Raw genomic sequence first — 25,112 nt, forward strand, 5'->3', positions numbered from 1 at the left:
CTTCTTGAGAGCAGGAACTGGTTCTCTTTTATATCTGCATCCCCCGCGCCTGGCACATAGTAGGCCTCAATGTTTGTTGGGTGAATGAAGAACATATTGATAACCTATGGAAAGGGAGTTTTCCTACTGAGAGATCCAGACCACGCATGTTATAATCCTTTAAATAGCAATGAATACTGAGAAGGGGGGTGGGGTGAGAGAGGCAGGCCTTAGCGGCATCTTGCTCTTCCTCCAAGGTCAGAGTCGAGGAGGCAAACAACAGCCCCTCTTCTGATTGGACCACATATGTAGCCCCACCCCCACACTGTTCAATGAGTGCATGCCAGCTGTAAAGAGTCATGGAAATGGACCTACACCTGGGTGGGAGTATGCAGGCCAGAGAGAAAGAGGTTGAAAAGTAAGATAGTTAAGAGGACCCCACATCCCCATAGAACTCTACCTCACGGTCCAGCAGGGACAATAGGAACCTCTGCTAGCATCTGAAGGAGGAGGGGGATATGTGATACATAATAATAGCTAGCATTTCTAATGCACTGATTTTACATATGGGGAAACTGAGGCAAACAGAAGCTAAGTGACTTGTCCATAGTCACACAATTAGTAACTGAGGCAGAATTTGAATTTGGGCCTTCCTGATACCAAGCTTCTGTTCTAGATAAGTATATACAAAGTAAATTCAAATAATGGGGGGGGGGGGCGGTGTCAGAGAGAGAGCACAAAGATAGAGAGCAGTCACACCTGGGGGACCTGAAAACATCTCATAGGACCACAGATAAAGCACACGACCCACCTAATAGAGGTAATGGACTAGGTGTGCGCTACGAAGCACACATTTCTGGTCAATATGGGAATCTGGCTTGCTTGTCTATGCATATCTGTAACAAGGATTCTCTTTTTTCTTTTTTTTCCCCAGTTGGAGGAGAGGTAGGAGAGAGGGGAAAAAAACCCATAAATACTTAATCATTGAAAAAATCGATTCAAAACAACAATAAAATGAAGTGGCCTCAGGCAGCTGGGGTGAGACTCGCAGGTAACTTAAGATTCCAGAAGTCGGGCAGCTCTGACCACTGACAGCGAGAAGACTAAAGACTCCGCTACCAGCGCAGGAGGAGGGCAGGAAAGTCTGCGTGACTTTCAGAATGCATCATCTGCGATGCCATGAATGTGACCTAAGCACAAAGTAGGGAAAGGCAGAGGAGGGGATTAGCTTTGCTACAGCTCTTCCCTGTGCCAGACAATGCGTTAAGCACTTTTCTTTTAAATAAATATTATCTCATTTTATACTCATAGCCAACTCTGAAAGGCAGGTACTATTCGGATCCCCATTTTACAGTTGAGGAAACTGAGGCAGAGGCTAAGTGACTTGCCTAGCGTCACACAGCTAATGTGGCCTCAAATTTGAACTCAGCTCTTTCCAGCTCTCTCCACTGCACCACCAGGTGCCTCAGTACAAGTACAAAGTACAAGTTGACCTCCTTTCTAAGGATGAAGGTGAGGGGATGGAGCTCTACTCTCCACTACTGTTTGGGTGGAGGTAGGGGGCACTTCAAGTGGAAATGAGAGGCATCTAAGGGTCAGAGGGAAACTCCAGTCCACGTCAGGAAGTTGTGGGGTGGGCCAACCTGACAGTGAGGGGTGGGGAAGGGAGACCAAGAGGCACCACTGAACAGCTGGAGTGAATCGGTAGGAGGCTTTAGCCGCATGACACAGATGGTGGAATGTGGTCCATAACAGGCCGGAGTTTACAACTGGCTGATGTGGCAGCTCTGGCCCAAGACTGGGACTAAATGAGGGCCTGGAAGATCATCACTAGCCACAGCAAGGGAAGAGCATTCAGAGCAGGGGAAGATTACTCAACAAGGATACAGCTTTGAGCACAGATCTCCTCTATTAGAATCCTGGGGGAAGACTGACAGCCCCGGGTGTCCTGGATGGCTTTGTACAAAGGTGACTGTAAAGTTCTATCAACAGCCAAAGACTCAGTCCCCTGAGAAAACTACATCGAGGACGGTGTCAATAACTCCTAAGGCAAAGCCGGCCCAATCTGCCTGGGACAGTCTTAGGATGTTATTCTCACCACACACCTACATCATTCTTGTATAATTTTTTTATTGTTCTTGTGGTTTGGTCTTTGACCCGCTCAATACTTGTTATTAAGCTCCATTTAAATCTACATCCTTTGTTCATATTTCAACTTGTCAGTTACAGTGTTTTAATTGTGTTATGATCTGAAAAGTGTTCTGAGACAAACATGGATAGAGAGACACCCCTAGAGTTAAGACCCGGATTCAAGTCCTACATCAAACACACACTGAGTGACTGAGCAAGTGCTAAACTCTGCCTCAAGGCAACTAAGACTACAAACTACAGATGAGTTGCCAGTCGGCATTAGTGGAGGGAGTTTATACACAAAGGAATTCCCTAAGGAAATCAGAAGTCCAAATAAAAAAATCTAAAAAATATTTTATATTTCTACTTTTGACTGAGTTTTTTATGTGCTTGAAGATGAACATTTTTTGCCTTATCAAAAGTGATGATTGCAACTTCTGCTCCCTACAATTCAAGGTAAAATAGATTTTATTTAAGTATTATTTGTATGTATAAATCCCTGTTTTAGTTGTGTTATTTTTAGTGTTGTTTTCTTATACATCCTGCAACTTGCTTCATTTTTCAGGTTGAATCCAGACCATTACCATTCACGGTTTTAAAGTGGTTATTTTTCACCCATAAAATCCTATTATTACTGGGTAAATCAACACAATACTAACACATAGCCCACGCTACTAGTAATAATTCAATCTTAATCTCTGTGAACGAACACAAAGACATCCATCCCTTCCTGCCCTCATTACACATAGCTATGAGGATTCAACTTTTAACTGATATCTTTTTAAAATGCATGCTTTTTGGTATAGGGGACAGAGGACCAGGGTTCAAGTCTTGCCTCTGACACATACTGGCTGTATGAACATGGACAAGTCAGTTATATATTCAGCATCCCAAGCAACTTTCTAAGATTATATATTACAGAAGTATAGTAAGAATTTCAACAAGAATTTCTCACAAGCAGGAAGTAAAAAGTTCTCTGCTGAAAAGTGAGAGGTGAACTTCTGAGATTTGTTCCTCCTTAACCATGGCACTGGAGGTCAGGGAATAATGTAGATGAACCCTAGATGTATCTAAGAACATGATTGGCCCACTTTGCTCCAGCAGTAAGGAACAAGTTTGCAACATAAAACATACATAAAATTCCTTCTTCTAGAATACAGCACTTCATATTCAGTATTCTCCACCATTCCCACAGCATCCACAGGCATGGCTCCTCCCTAACCACTCCCCAATCTAACTCAACAATACAGGACATCCAGCTTCTGTTGCTTCTCACAATTAGAATATCCCTAGCATACACCTGCATAATCTGGGATTTGCCCAGGCTGCTTTCAACAATACAACTTCTGCTATGCTGGTCAGTAGTACTATATTTGTGCATAGTTCCCTCAGTTCAGTCACTAATAACCCTAACTGCTCCCTACTTTATGGCAGTTGGACTCCTGGGGGATAGAACTTTTCCCATTGATAACCACCGAGTCTGGTCTGAAGCTTCACTTCAAGAAGACCAATCCATCATCTGTATTTCCTGAGATAAAATACTTCTGACAGAAATTTTAAAATGGCAAAGCTTGGAGAAAACAATAAAATAGACCCACTTTCCTCCTCTTGCTAGAGAGGTAGAGGGGTTGCAGGTGAAGAATGTAGAATGTGCCATCAGAAGCATTCATTTTTGCTTATCATTTGTTACAAGGGTTCAGTGTGCAGTGTGTTGAGAAATTAGTGCAAAAAGGCATCAATGAAACAAATTGTGTGTGTATGGCTAAAGTTGGAAAAGTATGAATTATTATATATATATGTAACAAATATAATGTATATATGTTATATATTTTTATATATGTGTGTGTGTGTGTGTGTGTGTGTGTGTGTGTGTGTATCATCCAGCTGTTGTCCAAGCCCCCTTTCTTGATTTCTTCTCCTTATGCAAGTTTTTCATTAATACCTTGGTGACCTTAACTAGGGGAGAGTGTCAACAGAAAATACAGCAGGGCTAGATGCCAGACCTTAGGGAATTTTTACCTCAAGGGAATGGGGAAATGAATGAATGAATAGCATTTATTAAACACTAACCCTATGCCAAGCACCATACTAAGCACTGAGGATATACACAGAAAACAAGAGACCCTGCCTTCAACAAGCTTACGTTTCAATGGGGATATTGAGAAAGCACTATAGTGAAGCGGTGGCCCACAGAGGAGCACCTTGGTTACAGCAGTGGTAAATGGGGCCAGAGGGGAGCAGACTGACCCTTATAGGCCACAACAATGGCAGAATTGATTCAATTATGGTTCCAGAATCGGCAGAGGATTCATGCTAGGGACAGGAGGGAGGAGCCTGGAAAGAAAGGCATGAAGCGGAGGAAAAGAAAAAGAAGCAAATGAAAAACAGCTCTACTTCTCTGCTCAGCTCAGAAGATAGGAGCAGTGTCTACATGTGCCCACTGGTCTGGCAAGTAAACAAGGAAGACATCAGGGTCTTGCTTCCTCAGCAGACAGCAGGGAAGAAAAATGAAGTAGGGCCAAAGAGCAAAACTACAGGCCCTACCTATTGCTTTTACTCAAACTAGGTCACATGCTTCTAGTCACCTACTTTAATGCTAAGGTCCAAAGCTGTAACTCAATTCCATAACTCCCTCTCAGCATTATGCAACCTCCTGCTAAGAGCTCTGCCAGTAGGTAATACAGGAAAACCACAGAGCCTGACAGAGAAGTCAGACTCTTGTGAAGCCAGTCCACATGATCCCTCAGGGATATCCAGCCACATACATCCCAAACATTCCTATACTAGCAGGAGATAAGTGGGGGAGGGGTGAGCGATTCTACTGCTTCCTCCCATTCAAACAGCTAGAAATACTCAATTGTTAACCAAGGCAGGCAGAACTAGGACATCCTGTAACAAGACAAAAACATGTCTATTAGCAGCTGGCAAGGAGCTAGTGGAGAGACACTGAAGATGCGTGAGACAGGGAATTATTTCTAGAATAAGGTCTACAATGAGGGAGAAATTTAATCAAGGGCACAGGCAAAGAATAAAGCCTTACCAAAGAGAAGGGGCTGTGTAGTACCATGGAAAGGTCAAAGGCTGTCAGAGGACCTAGGGTCAAAACCTGACTCTTTATCACTTATTGTATAACCTTGAAAAAGTCACACAAACTTCTGGGCCCATGTCTTCAATCGTAAAAAGAGAGGGCTGAACTCCTGCAATCCCTTCCTACCTAGATTTAGGAATTTAAAACATCTTCCTATGTGATAAAAAGGGGAAAAAAAACAGCTGGTGATTCTGAATTTATAGAGAGAAATTGAGAGAGAACTTGTGAGATTTACCATAATTTTAAAGAACATAGCTTGCCACCTGAAATAAGCATTGGAAGTGTGGTGCTTGAGGACTTGAGCAGACAAAACCACTATGGAACAACCACAATGAAAAATCTGGGATTTATCTCTGAGGTTTCATTTTACTAGAGTACTCTAATGGACTCGTTTTAGCTAAGTGTGTGCAATGCCTAAAATCCTTCTGACATTCATGATCTTCAGAAGACTTTACATTGTTAAGGGTTCCCTCCAGTATTAGATGATGTCAAATTCCCATATTCATTATACATTCAAAAGATTTCTCTCCAGTATGAACATTCCAGTGTAAACATAAAAACTATACTCCTAAAAGAAGGCTTTCCCCACCCCATTCATTATTTATAAAACTCTCAAGTGTGAACTTTCTGGTGTTTAGTAAGATGTGACCTCCGGCTAAATGACTTTTCACATTTATTACATTCATAAGGCTTCTCTCCATTGTGAACTCTCTGATGTCTAGTAAGATGTGTCCTCCGAATGAAGGATTTCCCACATTCACAACATTCATAAGGTTTTTCTCCTGTGTGAACTCTTTGATGCGCAGTAAGAGCTGTGTTCAAGCAGAAAGCCTTCCCACATTCATTACATTCATAAGGTTTCTCGCCAGTATGAACTCTCCGGTGTAGATTAAGAGCTGAGCTCTGACAAAAAGCCTTCCCACATTCACTACACTGATAAGGTTTCTCTCCAGTGTGAACTCTCTGGTGTATAATAAGATGTGTCTTTCGGAGGAAGGACTTGCCACATTCTACACATACATAAGGTTTTTCTCCAGTATGAATCCGTTGGTGTCGGGTAAGTTCTTTTTTCTCAAAGAAGGCTTTCCCACATTCTGTACATTCATAAGGTTTCTCGCCAGTGTGAATTCTCTGGTGTCGAACAAGCTCCTTTATCTGAAAGAAAGCTTTTCTACATTGTGTACACTGATAAGGTTTGTCTCCAGTGTGAATTCGCTGATGTTGAGTAAGGTGTGTGTTCCTGTTAAAGGCCTTCCCACATTCATTACATAGGTAAGGTTTCTCTCCAGTATGAACTCGTTGATGCTGAGTAAGGTCTGTGCTCCGGCAGAAAGCTTTCCCACATTCATTACATGCATAAGGTTTCTCTCCAGTATGAATCCTTTGATGTCGAGTAAGTCCTTTTTTCTGAAAGAAGGCCTTCCCACATTCGTTACACTGAAAAGGTTTCTCTCCAGTATGAACTCTCAGATGTCGAGTAAGATATGTTCTCCAAGTAAAAGACTTCCCACATTCCTTACATTTATAGGGCTTCTCTCCAGAATGAACTCTCTGATGCCCAATTAGAACTGTACTATGGCGGAATGCCTTGCCACATTGATTACATGTATAAGGTTTATCTCCAGTATGAATACTCTGATGTCGAGTAAGGTCTCTTTTCTGAAAGAAAGCCTTCCCACATTCATTACACTCATAAGGTTTCTCTCCAGTATGAATCTTTTGATGTCGAGTAAGTTCTTTGGTCTGGCAGAAGGCCTTACCACATTCATTACATTGATAAGGTTTCTCTGTAGTATGAATGCTCTGATGCCGTGTAAAATTTGTCCTCCGGCTAAAGAACTTCCCACATTTACTACATTCATAAGGTTTCTCTCCAGTATGAATTCTTCGATGCAGATTAAGAGCTGTAGTCAGGCGGAAGGTCTTCCCACACTCATTACATTCATAAGGTCTTTCACCACTATGGATAGTCTGATGTCTAGTGAGGTCTATCTTCCAGCAGAAGGCCTTCCCACAGTCATTACATTCATAAGGTTTCTCTCCAGTATGAATTTTCCTGTGCTGAGTAAGATGTATTCCCTGGCTGAAGGCCTTGCCACATTCATTACATTCATGAGATTTTTCCTCATTACTCTGTTTCCCATCTAACTGGGCACATTCCCAGGCTTGTCGCAACTTGGAGGCACAGGTACCATCCCTCACGAGGCTTTCCTGGCATAATCCATCCAAAGAAATGTCCAGCTGTGGGACTAACTCTTTGATTTCAGGCCTACTCTCCCAACCTGAAAGAGATAAAAACATAAATATTCCATTTCTTCCTGCATTACACTTAGTTCTGTCTTCCATCTCCTCCATCAATAGAGAATATCAAACAATAAAATATACCGCATATAACACCATATTATTTTTGTGCATTATAATAAGCTATTACACTGATGCTTAAACCAACACTACAAGAAAGTCAAAGACAGAAAGGAAGTTTCAACATTCATCAAAAAAGTCATACTAGCACTTTTCTGATGGAGGAGAATTAGGTTCTACTGGGAAATGGCTAAGGTACATTCCTATAATGGGATATTATTTCATTTTAAAAAATGACAAATATAAAGAATTCAGAGAAGGCAAGATTTATGTGAACTGTTAGAGGGAAGTAAGGAGAACAAACAAAATATACAGTGACTACAAAAACACAACATAAAGTGTAATTATAATGGCCAAAGATGGCCCCAGAGAAGAGTTGAGAACATGTACCTCTCCCTCCATTGCAGAAGTAGGAGTTTCCAGGTGTGGAACATTATATACATACCAAAGGGTGAGAATTTGTTAGTTCTGGACTACTTTTTTTGCTTCCTTTTTTAATCTTATACGGGAAAGCTTGTTTGGTAGGAGAGTAGGAAGAGATATATTCAGAAATAAATATGAAGTAAAAATAAAATGGATCAATAAAAATAAGATGATTGCTTAAACTTTACAAGATTCCTTGAAGGATATCACAGAGAGGAGGTCTTTTTTTTTTTAAGTTAGAAAACTCATAAACATACATTTATTCAGGAAATGCAATTATTAAAGAGTTGGCTACTTGTCAAGCATAGTGAGATCTCCTCTCCCAGATGCATAAGAATAAATGGTTGCTGAGGTCCCTTCCAATTCTGAAATTCTGCGAGTATCAGAGCAGGCATAAGAGAGAGAATAAAGCTTGTCAAAAGGGTTTTCTACTATTGTGGGGGAGATCCAGGACAAAGAGCAAGTTGAGGAGGGATTTTCCGTATATAGTGAAATGCTCCAGATGCTCGTTTTTTTCATATGTGCTTACTTCATCAAGTCCTAGAACACTATAGAGACTCCTGGATGAGATCCTTAATCATTTAAAAGAGTTTGGCCTATCTATTCATGCAGGGAAAACCAGGTGGATGAAGAATGCCTATCATCTACACCCTAACATGTGGTTACATGGGCAAGCTATGGAACTAATCCAACAACATAGCTTTAAAGCTTAAAACTACAGTAAGTCTTTTGGGACTTTATATATTTACTTACATCTTGGAGGGATGGACACAGCAAAAGGATAATAAGTTGGCCAATAAATGAAAAGGCTGAAATGCCTTTGGGAAATGAAAAGTTCTCTTAATGTCCCCAAATGTCTCCCTGAAACAAGGTCCCTATCTTAGATACCAATATTTTATCGATAGCACACATAAGAAGAATAATTCCACATATAAAATATATAAAGTCAATATCTCAAAGACCTGTGACTTCATCAAGTGTGGAAACTACTTTCCTCCACCAATACTGACTGCAACCCATCTATAATTTAAAAGCATTGGTTGCCTAAGGCTGAGAAAGAATAATTGATAAAGCCCATAGTTACATAGTTAGTAACTGTCAGAGGTAAGGTATATGGTATTATTAAATGCATAAGGAAATATTAAAAATTTAGAAGGGGTACTGCCAGTCTACAATGGATAAATGGTCAAAGAACATGAACAGAAAATTTCAAAAGGGGAAAGAAACTTAAAAGTCAACTGAAGAACTACTCAACTTTATTATTAATCAGAGACATGAATTAGAACAGAACTCTGAGGCTCCTCAGGCCCAACATACTGACAGAGATAATTAAAAGCAACAAAACTCAATGCTGTCAGGGTTATAGAAACAGGTACACTCACTCATTTATACTAGAATTTAAAACCTGTAGAAACTGTATGGCGACCAATCTAGCAACATTCAGTAAAAGTGACAAAATTATCATACTCTGACTAACATACCATTTGGTATGTAACAGGGTTTTCTGAGCTAGCTATATAAAGATTCTCAGGACTACACTACTTGTAAATCTGCAGGGGTGGAGGAGATGCAACATCAGTAGTTTCCTAGCAAATGAAACGAAAGGTCTGGAACAAAACCAACACAAACTGCTGGTAACTGGAAAAAATGTTAAAGTAGGGAATGATTAAGTAACATAGGCAAATTATTACTATAAAATGCTAGTATATAATTCTCACACTGACTAGTTGGAGAACACAAAGAAATCTGGAATAGCCTTTATGAAATAATGCGAAGAAAGAGAACTACAACAAGGCCTTATGTTAGTACAGACTATGAACAAATAACAGGAAAACAGTGAGAATGAATGGAGTTCTAGGATGGCTCTCCTGCCAGAGACGGTCAGCTCTCCCCCACATTCCTGGGGAGGGACTCAAGGGTAATTTCCTGCCTCCACATTTTAAAAGTGCTTCCTGTTAATGACCAATTGTGATGTTCTATACCATGGCTTCTCCTCAGCTGGTTTTCACTCACTCATTCACTCACCTAGACATGTGCTTCTTAAGACATCTCCCTCTGGCATCCAAGGTTTTTCTCCTTGTTCCAACTGATATATCATATCTGGTTTAGAAATCATAAGTCCTGTTTATTGGAAATAGAAAAATGCAGGGCTCAGAGAACCATCTCAGAACTCAAGTCAATCCAATGAACATTTAGTAAGCACCTACTATGTTCTTTCTCTCTCTCAGGAAAAGTGAACATGTCAGGAAGGCCCAAAGAATGTGACAAAGGACTGTTGTGAGATGCTCGCTTCCAGTTACTTGGCAGTATGGGGAAGTGGGTTACAGACTAGATTTGCACTCAGGTAGACAATTAATTCATTTGATGCACGTGATGCTAACAGGATAGAAACCTTTCACGTCTTCAGAGAACTACACTGGAGAGAATCTTTGACCTGAGGGAACAGAGACTAAAGGAGGTACAACCTCAAGGGCCATACAAACAACCACTTTATAGCTGTACAAAACTTTATAGCTGTTTTGTATAAACAACACTTTATAGCTGTAATAAAACAAAGGCCTTTTCCCTGGCAACAGGCGAAAATACCCTGGCACTTGGCCACAAGGACTAAGAATTATTAGGCAAAACATGAAGTAAAAAACATTCAAGAAACCCCACAATATGTACCAAGGAAGAAAGCAAAGATCCTCCAACAGCAGATTTGGAGGCACACAGGAAGCTGTGCTTACCTAGGCAGACCAGGTTCCTATAGTTCTCCAGCATTACTTCCCTGTACAAATCCTTCTGATATGGGTGCAGGTGCCTCCACTCCTCCTGGGTGAAGTCCACAGCCACATCTCTGAACGTTAACAATTCCTGTAACATCAGACACATTTTGGGTACTCAAGGACCATCCTAGAGAAGAAACATGTGGTTCCCCAAGGAACTGGTAGAAGTGGTTCTCAATGTTCAAACTTCATGTGTTCCAAGTCAAATATTTCCTGAGAACCTCCCATGAACTAGATGGTCAATCACATATCATTTGTTCACTTGTTCATTCAGTAAGCATTTATGAATGCTGGTCTGGCCTGAGTGCCAGGCACAGAGCTAAATGACAAAATAACCTAAAAACTGTCTGCAAGCAGCCTCATCTCCCTGGAGGAGAAGGGGAACGATAAATACCAACAGAAATGAAAACCAAAAAACTCAGTATTTCAGAGGGGAAACACTAGCATCTGGGGAATATGAAGAGGCCTTAAGCAGAAAGCTACATGCACGTAGAGGAGGTAGAGCCTTGAGCTGAGTGCTGAAGAAAGATTCTAAGAGGTGGAAGCGAGGAGGGAGGGACATTACCCTTTGGAATTCTTGTTGGAACGCAGACTTCGTCAAAGGAAGTCATAGGAAAGAAGCATCAAAACATGAAGAGAAGCCACTAGTAGATTGTACTTTGGGGTTTCCAAAGTCCTTTCTTGACAAGAACCTTACAAAACAAGGGTGTGGGTGTTCATTCTCCCAATGAACAGTTCAGAGGCCCTCTAGTCTAACCCTACCAGGACTTCTTCAAGAAATGGCCCTGCAGTCCCTGCCTGAACGGGCCCTTTGATTGGACTGCCAACACTTCCCAAGTGCCCACTAAACCTCTGGACAGCCATAACTGTGGGGATGTTTATCCTGATTTTAAGCAGCCCAAATCTTTCACCTGCCTCTCCACAACTTCCTACCTACTGGGTTTCTAGTCTCTTGCTCTGGAGTCCAGGAAACCAAGTCTCATCCTTCCACATGACAGCCTTTCACATACCAACTGTTTGCCTATCGTGCCCTCCACCAAATCTTTTCTCTTTCCTAAAATTTAACACCCTGAAACAGATGTTCTTAACCGTTTTTTGTATCCTGGACCTCTCCTACTTTGGAAAGCTGACAAAGCCTATGGAAGCCTTTCTCAAAATGTTTTAAATGCATAAAGAAAAATACATAAGATTACAAATGAGACCAACTGTATAGAAACAGTTCTCACAATATTAAAAAAAAATCCAGACCCCAGGTTAAGGATGCAGTTCATCAAAATGAAAAAAATATCTTAGATGTGACATGACCAGGACAAAGTACATTCTGGACGCTAAGTTTCTTAATGTATCAGAGTTAGGTTTTTTTGACTGTGTCACACTGCTGATTTATACTAATGCAGAGTCAATGAATCAATAAGCATCTATTAAGCACCTACTATGAGGCAGGCACTATGCTAATCACTGGGGAAGGGAAGCAAAACACAACCCTTGCTCTTGAGAAGCTCACCATCGATTAGGGGAGACAACATGAAAAAATTATGTACAAACAAGATATAAAGTGTATGTATGTGTGAAGAGATAGATACATACACACACATATATACATCTGCATGTCTAGATGGATCTAGAGAGAATAAACATGAAATAATTAATAGAGGGAAGGTACCCAAACAAGGATGGTTGGGGAAGGTTTCCTGTAAAAGGTGGGATTTTAGTTGGGGCTTAAGGGAACGGAAAGAAGCTAGTAGGCAGAGTTGAGGGAGAGCATTCCAGGCACTGGGGATGGTTAGAGAAAATGCCAGGAACAAAAAGATGGGAGTTTAAATAAATGTTTACTGATCGATGAAATCTAGACTGACGAAGGAACCAAACTCTTTTGACACTTCCATTGCCTCCTAAGATTTAAAGCTCCTCCTAACAGATTCCCCTTGCCCTGTGGATCCCTAGCACCTGGCACGCAGTAGGGGCAGAATACCGGCTCACTGTATGGGCTGACTGAGGATGTCGGGCTAGATCAGTTACCAAGTCTCTTCCAAATCAATGTAAGTGATTCCATGACGGCCCCAGGGTCCTTTAAGAGATCCAGGACACTGGGGAAATGACATTCCAAAGAGGAAGCTCCGCTCACCTGGTGGGCTCTGGCTGTCAGGAGCACAGAGGTCATTTCTCCCTCCTCAAAGTTCCCACCAGCTGCGGAGAGGCGACAACGCTGGGGAAGAGAAGAGGACACGGCGGAACTTGAAGTGCCCCTCGATCCAATCCACGTCTGTGATTCCCCCCAGCATGGAGACTACAGGAGGCTGGGGTTGGGGCGTCGGGGGGGGGGGGTCAGGGAGCAGGTGAGGGACTGAGGGGGTCATCACTCCGGCTTTGGTGAAAGTGGTTCCGGGGTCCAAGGGGGAGGGACTGGGGGGCCCAGGGAGGAGGGGCTCTAGGATACGAGAGGCAGGGGACGGGGGGGAGGAGCCAAAGGGGTGAGGTCGCAAGGGGGAAGGGCTCCCGGGGGAGGGGGTTCTGGGCTCATTGGGCGAAGGGAACACGGGCTGGGGAGGCCGTTCCCGGGACGCTGGAACCCCCCTCGAGGATCTTACATGCGTCCACCCCACGGGCGGCGTCTTTGAGGGCCGCCTCCTCTGGGCGGACCCTCTTCGAGGATCCCAGAGCGGCAGGATACCACGCAGGTTGACAGCTAGAGAACCTCAACTTCCGGTTCCGGTAAAAACGCGTGAAAGGAATCACGTGGGATGCGAAGTCCCGCCCCCTGCGGCAGCAAGGCCTTTCGGGAAGCGTAGTTCGGGCTCCGAGTGACTCGTGCGCATGCTCCGAAGAGACCCGCCTCGTCCTCGCAGGTTATGAGACAAATCCGCTTCGACATAAAATGAGCCGACCACGTGGGGGGGCGGAGGATCTGGGGAGTGAGAGGGGACGGGGCCGCCCCCCGATTCCTCCTGACTCAAAGAGATGGGGATAGATTGTCCCAGAGGGGTTCTCTAGGGTCCTAGGTCAGGACGGGCAGGACTCTGCGAAGCATGCGCACAACCCGCCCCTGGCTCTTGAATAGTTTCATGGCTCTTGCGCCCATTGGCCAGAGTGCGGGGGCGGACCTAGATCCGTGACCCAATCAGAGCGGGCGCTGCTGCCCGCCCATCTCCCAGCCTTCTCTTCCCTGGTCTCTTGGGACCTGATCTCCCTCATCTGACTGCCGGGCTTTGATAAGTGTGACAAAGTGGGACGAGGTCACCTGGCGAGCGTGCTGGGAGATGCCCCCAAGTCACCCTGGCTGGCCTGGCCCAAGCCCTCCTTCAGGGTGTTCATCTCTATTAGGATAGGGTCTTTGGGGAACAGTTTGGATCTTTTGGGGGACAGAAGAACCATTGGAATGGGATCAGGGTCTCACTAGAAGCTGTTGGGATCTGCTGAGATAGGGCCTGTTGGGAGCAGATTCTGATCTTTAGCGGTTTTTCTGTTGGAGAATCCATTGGTTATATGGGATCTGGAGAGATGTTGGGATTGTTTGTCAGTAAAACTAGGTTTATTGAGGGCCCCTTAGAGAAGATCTGGAGAAGAAGTTGGGTTGGGTGGGGGACAGGCATCTAGCTCTTCCACAGCTGCGGCCTTCTGGAGAAAGCTCTGTCTGAGCTGCCGTTCTCCACCTGATCATATGTCCCAGACCATCTTGGCAAATTCCTGCCCCTCTCCTGGCTGATCCAGTTGCTTCTTCCCATCCCCAGGTGATTCCTGCTTGACCTTTGTGATGCTGCAGTGTCTGCTCTATTGCTTGCTAATCTGCTGAAGATGGGAGCAGGAAGTCCACCCACATGTGCTCCCTTTCCTACCATCTACTACCAGTCCCTGGGCATGGATAGTGCTTGCCCAGTTAGATGATCAGGGTGGGAGTGGGGACTCATCTTTGAGGGAAATAGAAGGGAGTGGGGACTCATCTTTGAGGGAAATAGAAGGGAGTGGTTCATGAAGTGGGTAGAGGTCTTAAGGGGATTCGTCACAGGGAAAGGAGAGCTGGGCTAGGGCCTGGGAGAGAGGTGAAAGCAGGAGGTCCAAGCTTGAGTCCCAGGACACAAAGAACCAAATATTAAATTATTTATCTGAAAAAAATAGTATAACAAAGTGAGTGGAAAGTAATTGCAGGCAGTGCAGGGGAGCAGCCCTGGCAATGGGAACATCAGGAAAGGTGCCGAGGAAGTTGCATGATTCTTCTTTGCCCATATCATCTCCCACCTCCACACCTTTGCCCTGACTGCATTCATTCCTTGCCTCAATGTTCTAGAATTCTTTCCAACTTGAAGACATCTCATGTGAGGAGAAGCCTTTCCTAATCCTCCTAGTTATTTTTATCTCACTTCCTAACGTAACCAGAGTTTCCAGTTAAATCTGGAACATTTTGCATTAAATTGTCCTAATTTGCGTAGAGTCGTGTGTGATGTGTGTACAGGTGTCCAAGGAAGACTAGCCCCTCTGGTGTGAGGGCTGCTGAGCCCTCTTCAGGGCTGCTCATCCACCTTTGGTGTCCACCTGATTCACCCAACTCTCACCTAAGGCTCCAAGAAGCTGTAGTATGTGCAGTGCCCCCACCCCCACACTGGTAAAACCATTTCTGCAGATGGGCTAAACCAGGTTGAGGTCAGATGGTTTCAAATCTATTGGTAAGTTGGGGGGGAGGGGGTGTCTACCCCAAGCATGTGAAGACTTACATCAGTGGAATGGGCAGATATGAACAATTCATTCCAGTGGCCATGAAGGCCACTGAAGCAGGTGCAGTGGAGTGCTTAGAAATTGGTTAGACATCGAAGCCACCAAGGTCTTCCACTCCATCCTCAGCCATTGCCAGTAGTCTTGACTTTTATCTTCTTGCTGGACTGAAGCAATGGTGAGATTCAGCAGCCCCCCAGGTGTCTGAGCAGCTTATTTTAAGAACCATACTATTCACCTCCAGATGTGAGGAAGAAACTAAAAAAGTTGCCTATAAATTGTCTGCTTCACCCAACCCTGGCCTTCTTACTCCGCAGGTGAGGATCCTACCCTGTGGTTAAAAAACAAAAAAATACATACAAAAACTTTTGCAAAGATGATTCCATTCATCATCAGTACATGGAATGTGCACATGCTTATGGACAACAAAAAATCCAGTAGACTTGAAAGACAAACGGTTCTTGTTGTGAGAGAACTCAGCAGGTACCACATCCAAATAGCAGCCCTGAGTGAAATGACGCTAGCAAATGAAGGCCAGCTTAATGAAATCAGAGCCGGTTACATGTTTTTCTGGAGTGGCCTCAGTGAAGCAGAGTGCCGTGAAGCTGGCATAGGTTTTGCAATCAAAATTAATTCAATCCACAAGCATGTATGTCTCCCAAAAGGAGTGAACACGCTCATGACAATGTGATTGCCACTTGCAGGAAAGCGCCGCACCACCATCATCAGCGCCTATACTCCTACCATGACGAACCTTCATCAGGTCAAAGAATGGAGACCCTCATTATTGATGTGCCAAAAAAGGACAAGCTTATAATTCTGGATTACTTTAATGCCAGAGTAGGCACAGATTACTAGACATGGCAGGGAGCCTTTGGGAGGAATGGAGTTTGAAACAGCAACAGCAGTAGTTACTGAAGACTTGTGCAACTCATGACATTCTCATCACCAACACTGTCTTCTGTGTACCTAAATGCAATAAAACTTAGTGGATGCACCCTCAACGCAAACACTGGTATTTAATAGACTGTGTCATTGTAAGGAGAAGAGACAGACAGGATGTGAAATTGACTAAGGTGATGTGGGTACAGAGTGCTGGACCAATCAAAGACTTGTCCTGTCAAAGCTAAACATTCATATTCAACAGAAGTGGCAGCTCCAAGGAAAGACAACTACCAGAAGACTTAATGTCAACAGATTAGAGTGCTTCTTCAGGTGGGAACAGTTTGTTGCTTTAGGAAGATTAATTTAACAGGTGATTGGGGTTGGACTGGAGTGGGGAGACCCTTGAGGCAGGCAAACTCCCCCCTGCAGCTATTGCCATAATCCAGATGTGAAGTGATGAGGGTCTGCACCAGGGTGGGAGCAGGGTCAGAGGAGAGAGGGGGGTGTATGTGAGAGATCTTACAAAGGTAAAATCAGCAGGCCTTGGCAACAGATTGAATATGTGGGTGGGAGAGGGGGGAAGAGAGTGATGTGGTAAGGAGGACATTTAGGGTGCCAGCTTGGGGGACTAGAAGGATGGTGGTATTCTCAACACTAATAGGGGAATTTGGAAGAGGGATGGGCTTGGAGGAAAGAGAATAAATTGATGTCTAGTTCAAGAAATGTACAGAGTTCTGCCCCTCTGGAATACCACCTTAGAGGGTACTATTGCTCATTTTTCAGGTTTCTTTTTTCAAGCATCTATCTTCTTAACACAATGCCTGGCACATCTGGGTTATTGTTCAGTCATTTTAGTCCTGTACAACTCTCTGTGACCCCATTTAGGGTTTTCTTTGCAGAGATGCTGGAGTGGTTTGTCATTTCCTTCTCCAGCTCATTTTACAGATGAGGAAACTGAGGCAAACAGTTAAGAGACTTGCCCAGGGTCACACAGCTAAAAAGTGATTAAGGCTAGATTTGAACTCAAGTCTTCCCAACCCTAGGCTCTATCCACTTTGCCACTTAGCTGCCCACATGCAAACCTTAGGAATCCAGAGAGGCAGGATATATGTAGGTCTTAGTCCAGGTCACTATGTTCAGACTTTCTGTGGTTTGATACAAGGAGTATGCTCGTATAGGCTTCATTGAAGAATACATGAATATACAAGTTAAAATCTCTAGATGGCCCTGAATAACAGCACAATTATACCCAGCCATCTCATCCCGGCCATGTCCCATAGCTGAGGGATATGGCATCTGGGAGGGGGCTGCACCCTTGTCAGGGGGAGAGGCAGAGAAGGCTCTCTGGGCAAAAGACCACAAAAGAGAGGATGAGGCCCAAGCCCAACTTTGTTCAGGTGATGCTGACCCTAAGGTCAAACACTGGCTACGTTCCCAGGCCCTGGTGCTACACACTGTCCTGAGGGAATTAAAATGGCTCCCAGACTAGATCCACTGCCATGACAACCCACCCCCTGATCGATAGGCAGGCCATGGAATCCTTCAGACCAGCGTGACCTGTGGACCAACAAATGATGGGGTTTAATAAACAACCGGCATAGTTGGAGTTGGATTTCAGAGGGCCGAGCATTCCCTCTGAGCCATGAGAATGAGTGGGGACTCATCTTGGAGCTGGGAGGATGGGATGAGTCCAGAAGTTTTTAGCAGGGTCCATGCAGTCCGCAGGAGGGACTGAGAGGGAAGGGTGAGAGACTTTAAGGCCACAGTAGAAAGTCAGACAGGAGAGAATCCATGAAGGGCACAGGGTCCCCAACCTGGAGACACTGAGTCATCTTCACTGTCTCTCATTCTTGATCTTACTCACTTTCGGCTCCATGGTAAAATGGAAGACAAAAGCCCTCCGGCTCCCTGCGAATGGCTCCAGCATCTGAGGAAACCAACCTGAATGCTGGGAAGGGGGATGGCCAAGCTTGACCCCAGGAGAGACGTCAGTGAAGACTTCTTCCTTCGTGCAGAGGTGGGGGTCTATGAGTGTGGAGCATGGCCTCTCATGTCAGACTTTTCAATGCGTCACTTGGTCTTGCCAGACTGTTTATAATAAAGAATGATAAGGAATGGCTGTCTGGGACAGAGACACCAGTAAACATTTTATTTTTAAAAATAAACATAAGCTGGGAGTCGTGGTCCATGCCTGTGATCTCTGCTGCCAGGAAGTCTGGGGTTGGAGGATCTCTGAGAGAGCATGAGCTGAGGGGATGAGTTTGGCATCAATACAGTGAGCCCCTGGAACTGGGATCGGGGTGGGAAGGATGGCAATGGAGCAGGTCAGAGTTCAAAGGCTGTTCAGAACAAGCAGCCCCTGGGAGAGATCGGGAGACTCGGTCTTACACACACACACACACACACACACTTTAATAGATGGCATCTAGATAGTCCTTTAAGATTTGCAAAGTGTATATTATACTCTTGGAGCCTCACAGTAATCCTGGAAGGTAGGTGCTATTATCATCTCCATTTTGCAGATAAGGAAACTGAGGCAGACGACAGTGACTTGCCCTGGGTCACATAACTACTAAATATCTGATGCTGGATTTGAACTCAGGTTTTTCTGACTCCAGGCCCAGCACTTTTATAAGTTTACATAAGAAACTAAGTGTCTGCTACACATAGTTTGAGTGAATATTAATTTAACAAAGTAACAAAAATGAGTTGTTTTGTGTCCCATTCAGCTTTTCTTTCTTCCTTCCTTCCTTCCTGCCTTCCTTTCCTTCTTTCTTCCTTCCTTTCTCTTTCTTCCTTCCATCTTTCTTTTTCTTCCTTTCTCTTTCTTCCTTCCATCCATCTTTCTTTGTTCCTTCCTTCCTTCTTTCTTTCTTTACCTCTTTCTTTCCTTCCTTCCTTCTTTCTTTCTTCCTTCCTTCCCGCCTTTCTTTCTTTCTTTCTTTCTTCCTTTCTCTTTCTTCCTTCCATCCATCTTTCTTTGTTTCTTCCTTCCTTCTTTCTTTCTTTACCTCTTTCTTTCCTTCCTTCCTTCTTTCTTCTTTCCTTCATTCCTTTTTTTCTTTGTTAGTCCACTTAGCTCCAACTAATAGCTACAGCAAAGAAGCCAGTAGAATAAAACATATCAGCTTCCCCCGGGAGACACGGGTCGAGGCATGGCTTCTCTCTCTCCTCTTCCCACTATCCCGCAAACAAGGGCCCAGGATGATGAGACGAGCTCTTGGGTCTTGCCTTAGCAGATGTCTGCCACACGTGTGGATCATCCAGCATACACCCAGTCCAGACTAAAGGATATAAGCTCCTTTGTCCTGGTCAGTCACACTCCACCAGGGTATGGTCCCCTCAGGTCAGACCTGGATTGACCTGATTGCTCCCTGGCAGTGATATGGCCTTTGGGGTTCCTGGGCATAGACCACCACCTGCCAGTGCCCAGTATGGCTAGCTTGAGGCTCCACTTCAAGGCTTCCTATTCTGTCATCTCCTCCATTTCCTGAGATAAAATACTTCTGAACAATAGTGGGGCCAGACACGCTGAAAAATTGAGCTGAAGAATGACTGATATCTTTGTCTGAAAAACAAACACAGAAGCCCATTTTCCTCCCCATAGAAGACATCTGGGGGGGCTGTGGGTACAGAATGTTGAATACTCTATCAGAAACAATCAGTTTTCCCTGGCTGTTAGGGTAGTGGGGTTCAGTATATTGAGAATGTATATTTGGAAATGACTGATGTAAAAAATAAAGGCATAAATAAAAGGTGAATGTGGGTGTATGTATGGCTAATTATTATAATGGCTTATTGTTATAATGATAAATGAGGCCATCTAGCTGCCCCTCTTGTGTAAATGATGGATGTCATTATCATCAGATAAACCTCACTTATTTCTGAAACAGACAAAAGGAAGTGTGGAAGGAAGGCACAGATGAGCTGGATAGTTTTGAGAAAGTTGTAGGACTTATGTATTTTTTTTTAAAGCAAGTATCACAATATGTGTAGAAAAATGCTGTTTTTAATGTTTATGTTAAAAATAAGATTAAAATGTGTGTGTGCATACAATAGATACACATATGTACAGTATAAAAACAGGCCAGCCAATTAGAATGGGCCAAACAGAAAAAAAACAACTCTACAAAATAGTCAGTAAGCATTTATCAAGCACCTACTATGTGCTAGGCACTGTGCTAAGCACTGGGGATACAAAGAAAGCCAAAAGACAGTCCCTGCCCTCAAGGAACTCAAAATCTAATGGGGGAGACAGCAAGCAAACAACCATGTACCAACAAGCTCTTGACAGCACAAACAGGAAATAACCAATGGAGAGAAGGCACTAGAATTAAAAGGGGGTGGGGAGACACTTCCTGTAGAAGGGGAGATTTCAGCTGGAATTTGAAGGAAGCCAGGAGGGGGAAGATGAGGAGGGAGAACATTCCAGGGTTGGGGGACAGCCAGTGAAAATGCAAGAAATATTCAAATAAAATTTAAAAGATTTTAAAAAGCCAGAAGAATGTGGAAGGTAGATATTACTTTTAAAATTGACCTGAAAATCAGTCAAAGAGAAAGAATCTAAGAATCATAGGCATAACTTATAACATGTCTGTAATCAGCTGTTCAGGAGCCAGAAAGACTGAAAGTGCCTGAGAGAGGGAACCTTTGCTGGACTCCAAGGACTGGAGGAGATGGGGGAGGGATGGAATTAAGGGTCCAGGAATAGAATTTAGCCTTGGCAAAGAGACGTGGCAGTGTGTTACCATAGAAAGGCCTTAGAATCAGAGGATCTGGTGACCTCTCTGGGTCTCAGCTCTAAAATTAGAGGCTTGGTGACCTTTGAGGCCATTTCTACCAAGGATCTTATTACCCTCCTCCCTTGCAGGATTGGCAAGCTTCTCTCAGAGCCCCAGGAAGGTGACTGCCTCTGGGAGCCTTTGATCTCCCTGTGTCGGCTCTGTGTCGAATTTTCTGTTGAAGTTCTTCATTCTGTTGTGTAAATGGGAGGTAACAGCAACAATCTAATGATGCCTCTGATTCCTCCACCACCAAAAAAAGAGAATTTAGACCTTAAAACTGCCATTCTGTATCTCTAAGAAAAGGAAGAGTTTTGGGTCTCCTTCATTTCCCCTGCTGTAGTTTCTACTCTGTTAGCAATGTTTTCTTGTATTTTGTGGCCTGGTCATCGGGGCAGAGTTCTATAAGAAGAGGAAGAGTTGGTTAAGATGAATGTTTTCAAATTTTCAAAGGATTTATCTTAGGTCAGAATTCCTAAATCCGGCCAGTTGAGGATGCAGAGAAAGACCAGGATTTTCCCTCCTCCGTCTGCATAAATATATGGCATTAGAAATGAAAGACTAATGTTGTGCTTCAGGCAAAATCTCTTTAATGCAGATTTCCAAATTAAGAAATATCCAAGCAGGGTTTGGCAGAACATCATCCCAGGGTTGTTGAAATTAGAATTTGTCCAATTTGTATACAAATATACCCAGACCTCTCTTTCATCCATCCCTAAAGCATGAGGGATTTTTCAATTGCTTTAGTGTTAAGGGGAAGGAAGGGATTTGTGATGTGAAATTTGATCTCTGAGTTCACAACCACCTCTCATATTGACATTTAACACACACACACACAGATGTTTGGGTGTGTGTGTGAATAAGGAGGGCCTTGTGAATTCTAACTTGAGACTAAGGGTCTTTCACACACACACACACACACACACATGCACGTCTTGAGGGGCAGGGGTTATAGGCAACAAGAAGTTTACTTAAGGGTGTTACTGGATATCGCATTTATTCTAAAAATACATACCCGCAATAAATACTGAATTTACAATTCCCTGCGATTTTCAGTTTAGAAATAGATAAAAGGTTATTCTTAGTGAAAGTGTTATAAAATACAGTGTAGAAATTTTGATTTTTTTACAACACATTTCTGCATAATTCATATTTTTAAAAAATAATTTTTATATTGGTCTTGTCTAATCTACCTGGAAACTATTCAAGGTTCATATCCTTGTCGAACATGGAAAAGGGGGGTAAAGTTAGCTGCTCTTTGTAGTTAATAATAGTAGCAGCTAGGATTGATATCGTGATATCATGCTTCGAGATTTACAAACCCATTTACAAACATCTCAGTCGATCCTCAAAATCACCTTGGGAATTGGGTGCTATTATTATCCCCATTTTACAGATGAGAAAACTAAGGCAAACAGAAATTAAGTGACTTGCCCAGGATCATACAGCTAGTAAATATCTGAGGCAGAATTAGAACTCAGGTTCTTTCAGCTCCAAATCCTGTGCTGTATCCACTCTGCAAGTTCATGTAGTAAGCTGGCTTTCCAATTGTCTCTACTATACCTGCTCGTTAATTATTGTTGATGAATTAGAATTTAGTAAACAGATTCCTCTGGTAATTTTCGTTTTGTATAAACTGGATAATTTTAAATGATTCATTTACTATAGGATAAAGGGAAATAATAATGATATATTGGTTTTCAGGTTTCAAGTCACTAAATTAGGATGATGACTGGAGATGACCAGCATGCAATGGGAGACCCTAGCCCTTTTAGGGTAAGGCCTTTTCATGTACTCACTTAGAGTGAGGTAACACCCATTGCACCCTGGGTCATCTCCAGACATCCTGATGAATATCTGGTCACTGGATCCAGATGGCTGTGGAGGAGAAAGTGAGGCTGGTGACCTTGCACAGCCCTCCCTCACTCAAATCAAAGTCAGCTGCAAGTCACGTCATCATCTCCCTGATGCCATGGTCGTCTTTGAAAACGAAGGACAAACGCACTAAATTAACTGAAACCTAGAAAAAGTGACTTACAGAATCAATGCCTAACACTTAGTTTGAGAACTAATCACAAATAGGAGCCCATGGAATTTTGTTAAGGGGATGGCCTTAGAAATTTTGCTTATCGTTCCCCCTAACTCTTCCTCCCTCCTAGCTTACTATTGAGAGCACCACCCTCTTCCCAGTCCCTCTGGTTCCCAACTCAAAATTCATCCTGCATCCCTCACTATCTCTCACTACTCCCCCCACACATACACATCCAAGCTGGTCCCAAGGCCTGTCAGTTTCACCTCTGCAACATCTCTTGTCCTTCATCTTTTCAACATCTCCTGGATTTCACCTCTGTAGCATTTCTTGTCCATTTCACCTTTGCAACTTGTCTTGTTGATTTCACCTCTGGAGCATCTCTCATCAATTTTACCTCTGCAGTATATCTTGCAGATTTCACTTCTGTAGCATAACTTGTGGATTTCACTTCTGCAGCATTTCTCACCAATTTCACCTCTACACATCCCTCAAATCTGCCCCCTCCTCTCCTCTGACCCTGCTCCTACCCTGGGACCCTCATCACCTCACACCTGTACTATTGCCAAAACTGCTGGAGAGTCTGCCTGCCTCAAGTCTCTCCCCACTCCAGTCCATGCTCCATTCAGACACCAAAGGGATCTTCCTAAAGCACAGATCCAACCATGTCACCCCACTGCTTACTAAACTCCAGTGGTTCCCTATGATGCCCAGGATCAAATACAAAATGCTCTGGTTGTCCTTCAAAGCCCTTCATCACCTGGCCCCCTCCTACCTTTCCTGTCCTCTTATACCTTATACCCCTGTTTTTTATCCGTAATCCAGTGGCATCGGCCTTTATGCTGTTTCTTGCACAATACACTCCATCTTCTGACTTTGGGCATTTGCGCTGGCTGCCCCTCATTCCTGGGATGTTCTCCATCCTCATCTCTTCCTCCTTCCTTCCCTGACTTCCTTAAAGTTTCAACTAAAGTCCCTCATTCTGCAAACCTTTCCCAGCCCTATTTAATCTTAATGCCTTCCCTTCCTCAATTTATTCTGGATATAGCTTATTTATACATAGAGATTTGTAATGTTATGTCCCTTAAAGTGAGGGACTGGGTTTTTTTTTGCCTTGATTCTCTTTGTATCCCCAGTGCTAATTTATCACACTGCTCAGCACATAGTAGGTACTTAATAAATGCTTGTTGACTGACTGCCTCGAGAAACAGCTGCACTCTGTTCTAATTTGTAAGGAGTGGAACTTATTGTATAAGGTAGAACCCTTAGGTACTGTAATCTTTATTTGCTTTCATTTTGAATAGAGGTTAAAACTGTCTGAAACAATTGCTAAGTCATTTAAAAGAAAAAGCCAAGAGGTGCTCAAAGGGAGCGCTACTTTTGCATCTCCAAACCTTATAGTCATCCAGGTGGAAGAAGATTTCTAGGAAGGTTAAAAGAACGGATCCTAACAGCAAGTACATCCTAATTGCCTTCTGAATAAGTTTCCTTATTGTGTTCTCTCTCTTCGAAGCAGGAAAGTTTTCCTACTTGTTGGGTCATAAGATTGGTTATGAACTCTGTCAAGTAATATAAAATTATGTTACATGAATTGGCTGCTCTCAAAGTTATTTATGAAATTTACCTGAAATCAAACGGACTTGTGGGAGTTTTGTCCCATAACATTTATGATAGCTCAGCCTGTGACATTCAGGCTCAGGTCTGACAGTGTGGGGATTATAGCTGTCCAGCCTACAAGAAAAACCATGGAGGCAGAGCCTTAATTTAAGCCAATGGTACTTTATTAAGGAGTCAATGGTCCCCCCTAATGAAGTGGACCTCAGATCTTCCTCATAGTCTGAGGTGACCCCTTCTTCCAGGGGCTCGTTTTTATAGGGTTTGATACCAGATTTGATACTTCAATATTCTAGAGGGGCTACACAAAGTACAGAATCCCATTGGTTGATAGACCTTGCTTTGAGGGC

At 43.4% G+C, this 25,112-nt stretch overlaps 1 protein-coding gene across 1 annotated transcript; it reads right to left on the reverse strand.

Annotated features, from left to right (window-relative positions):
- Positions 1 to 5,789: 5,789 nt before the first annotated feature.
- Positions 5,790 to 18,214, reverse strand: LOC118848069 (zinc finger protein 345-like). Its single transcript, XM_036756843.1, has 9 exons — positions 18,203 to 18,214; positions 17,588 to 17,682; positions 13,988 to 14,098; positions 13,486 to 13,694; positions 13,338 to 13,435; positions 12,875 to 12,955; positions 10,711 to 10,837; positions 10,007 to 10,102; positions 5,790 to 7,479 (listed from the first exon to the last, which is right to left on the reverse strand). The coding sequence occupies exons 1-9, from the start codon at positions 18,212 to 18,214 to the stop codon at positions 5,810 to 5,812; spliced, it is 2,499 nt and encodes an 832-aa protein (XP_036612738.1). The 3' UTR covers positions 5,790 to 5,809.
- Positions 18,215 to 25,112: the final 6,898 nt, after the last annotated feature.

This window comes from Trichosurus vulpecula, chromosome 1, assembly GCF_011100635.1.
Source record: "Trichosurus vulpecula isolate mTriVul1 chromosome 1, mTriVul1.pri, whole genome shotgun sequence".
Taxonomy (NCBI): Eukaryota; Metazoa; Chordata; class Mammalia; order Diprotodontia; family Phalangeridae; genus Trichosurus; species Trichosurus vulpecula.

What these genes read in the sequence shown, in the direction of transcription:
- LOC118848069 (XM_036756843.1), bottom strand. An exon ending in CGCCCGTGGGGTGGACGCAT is followed by an intron (nt 12,956 to 13,337) that starts GTAAGATCCTCG and finishes TCTCTTCCCCAG; the next exon opens with CGTTGTCGCCTCTCCGCAGC. An exon ending in CTTAAGAAGCACATGTCTAG is followed by an intron (nt 7,480 to 10,006) that starts GTGAGTGAATGA and finishes TATCTCTTTCAG; the next exon opens with GTTGGGAGAGTAGGCCTGAA.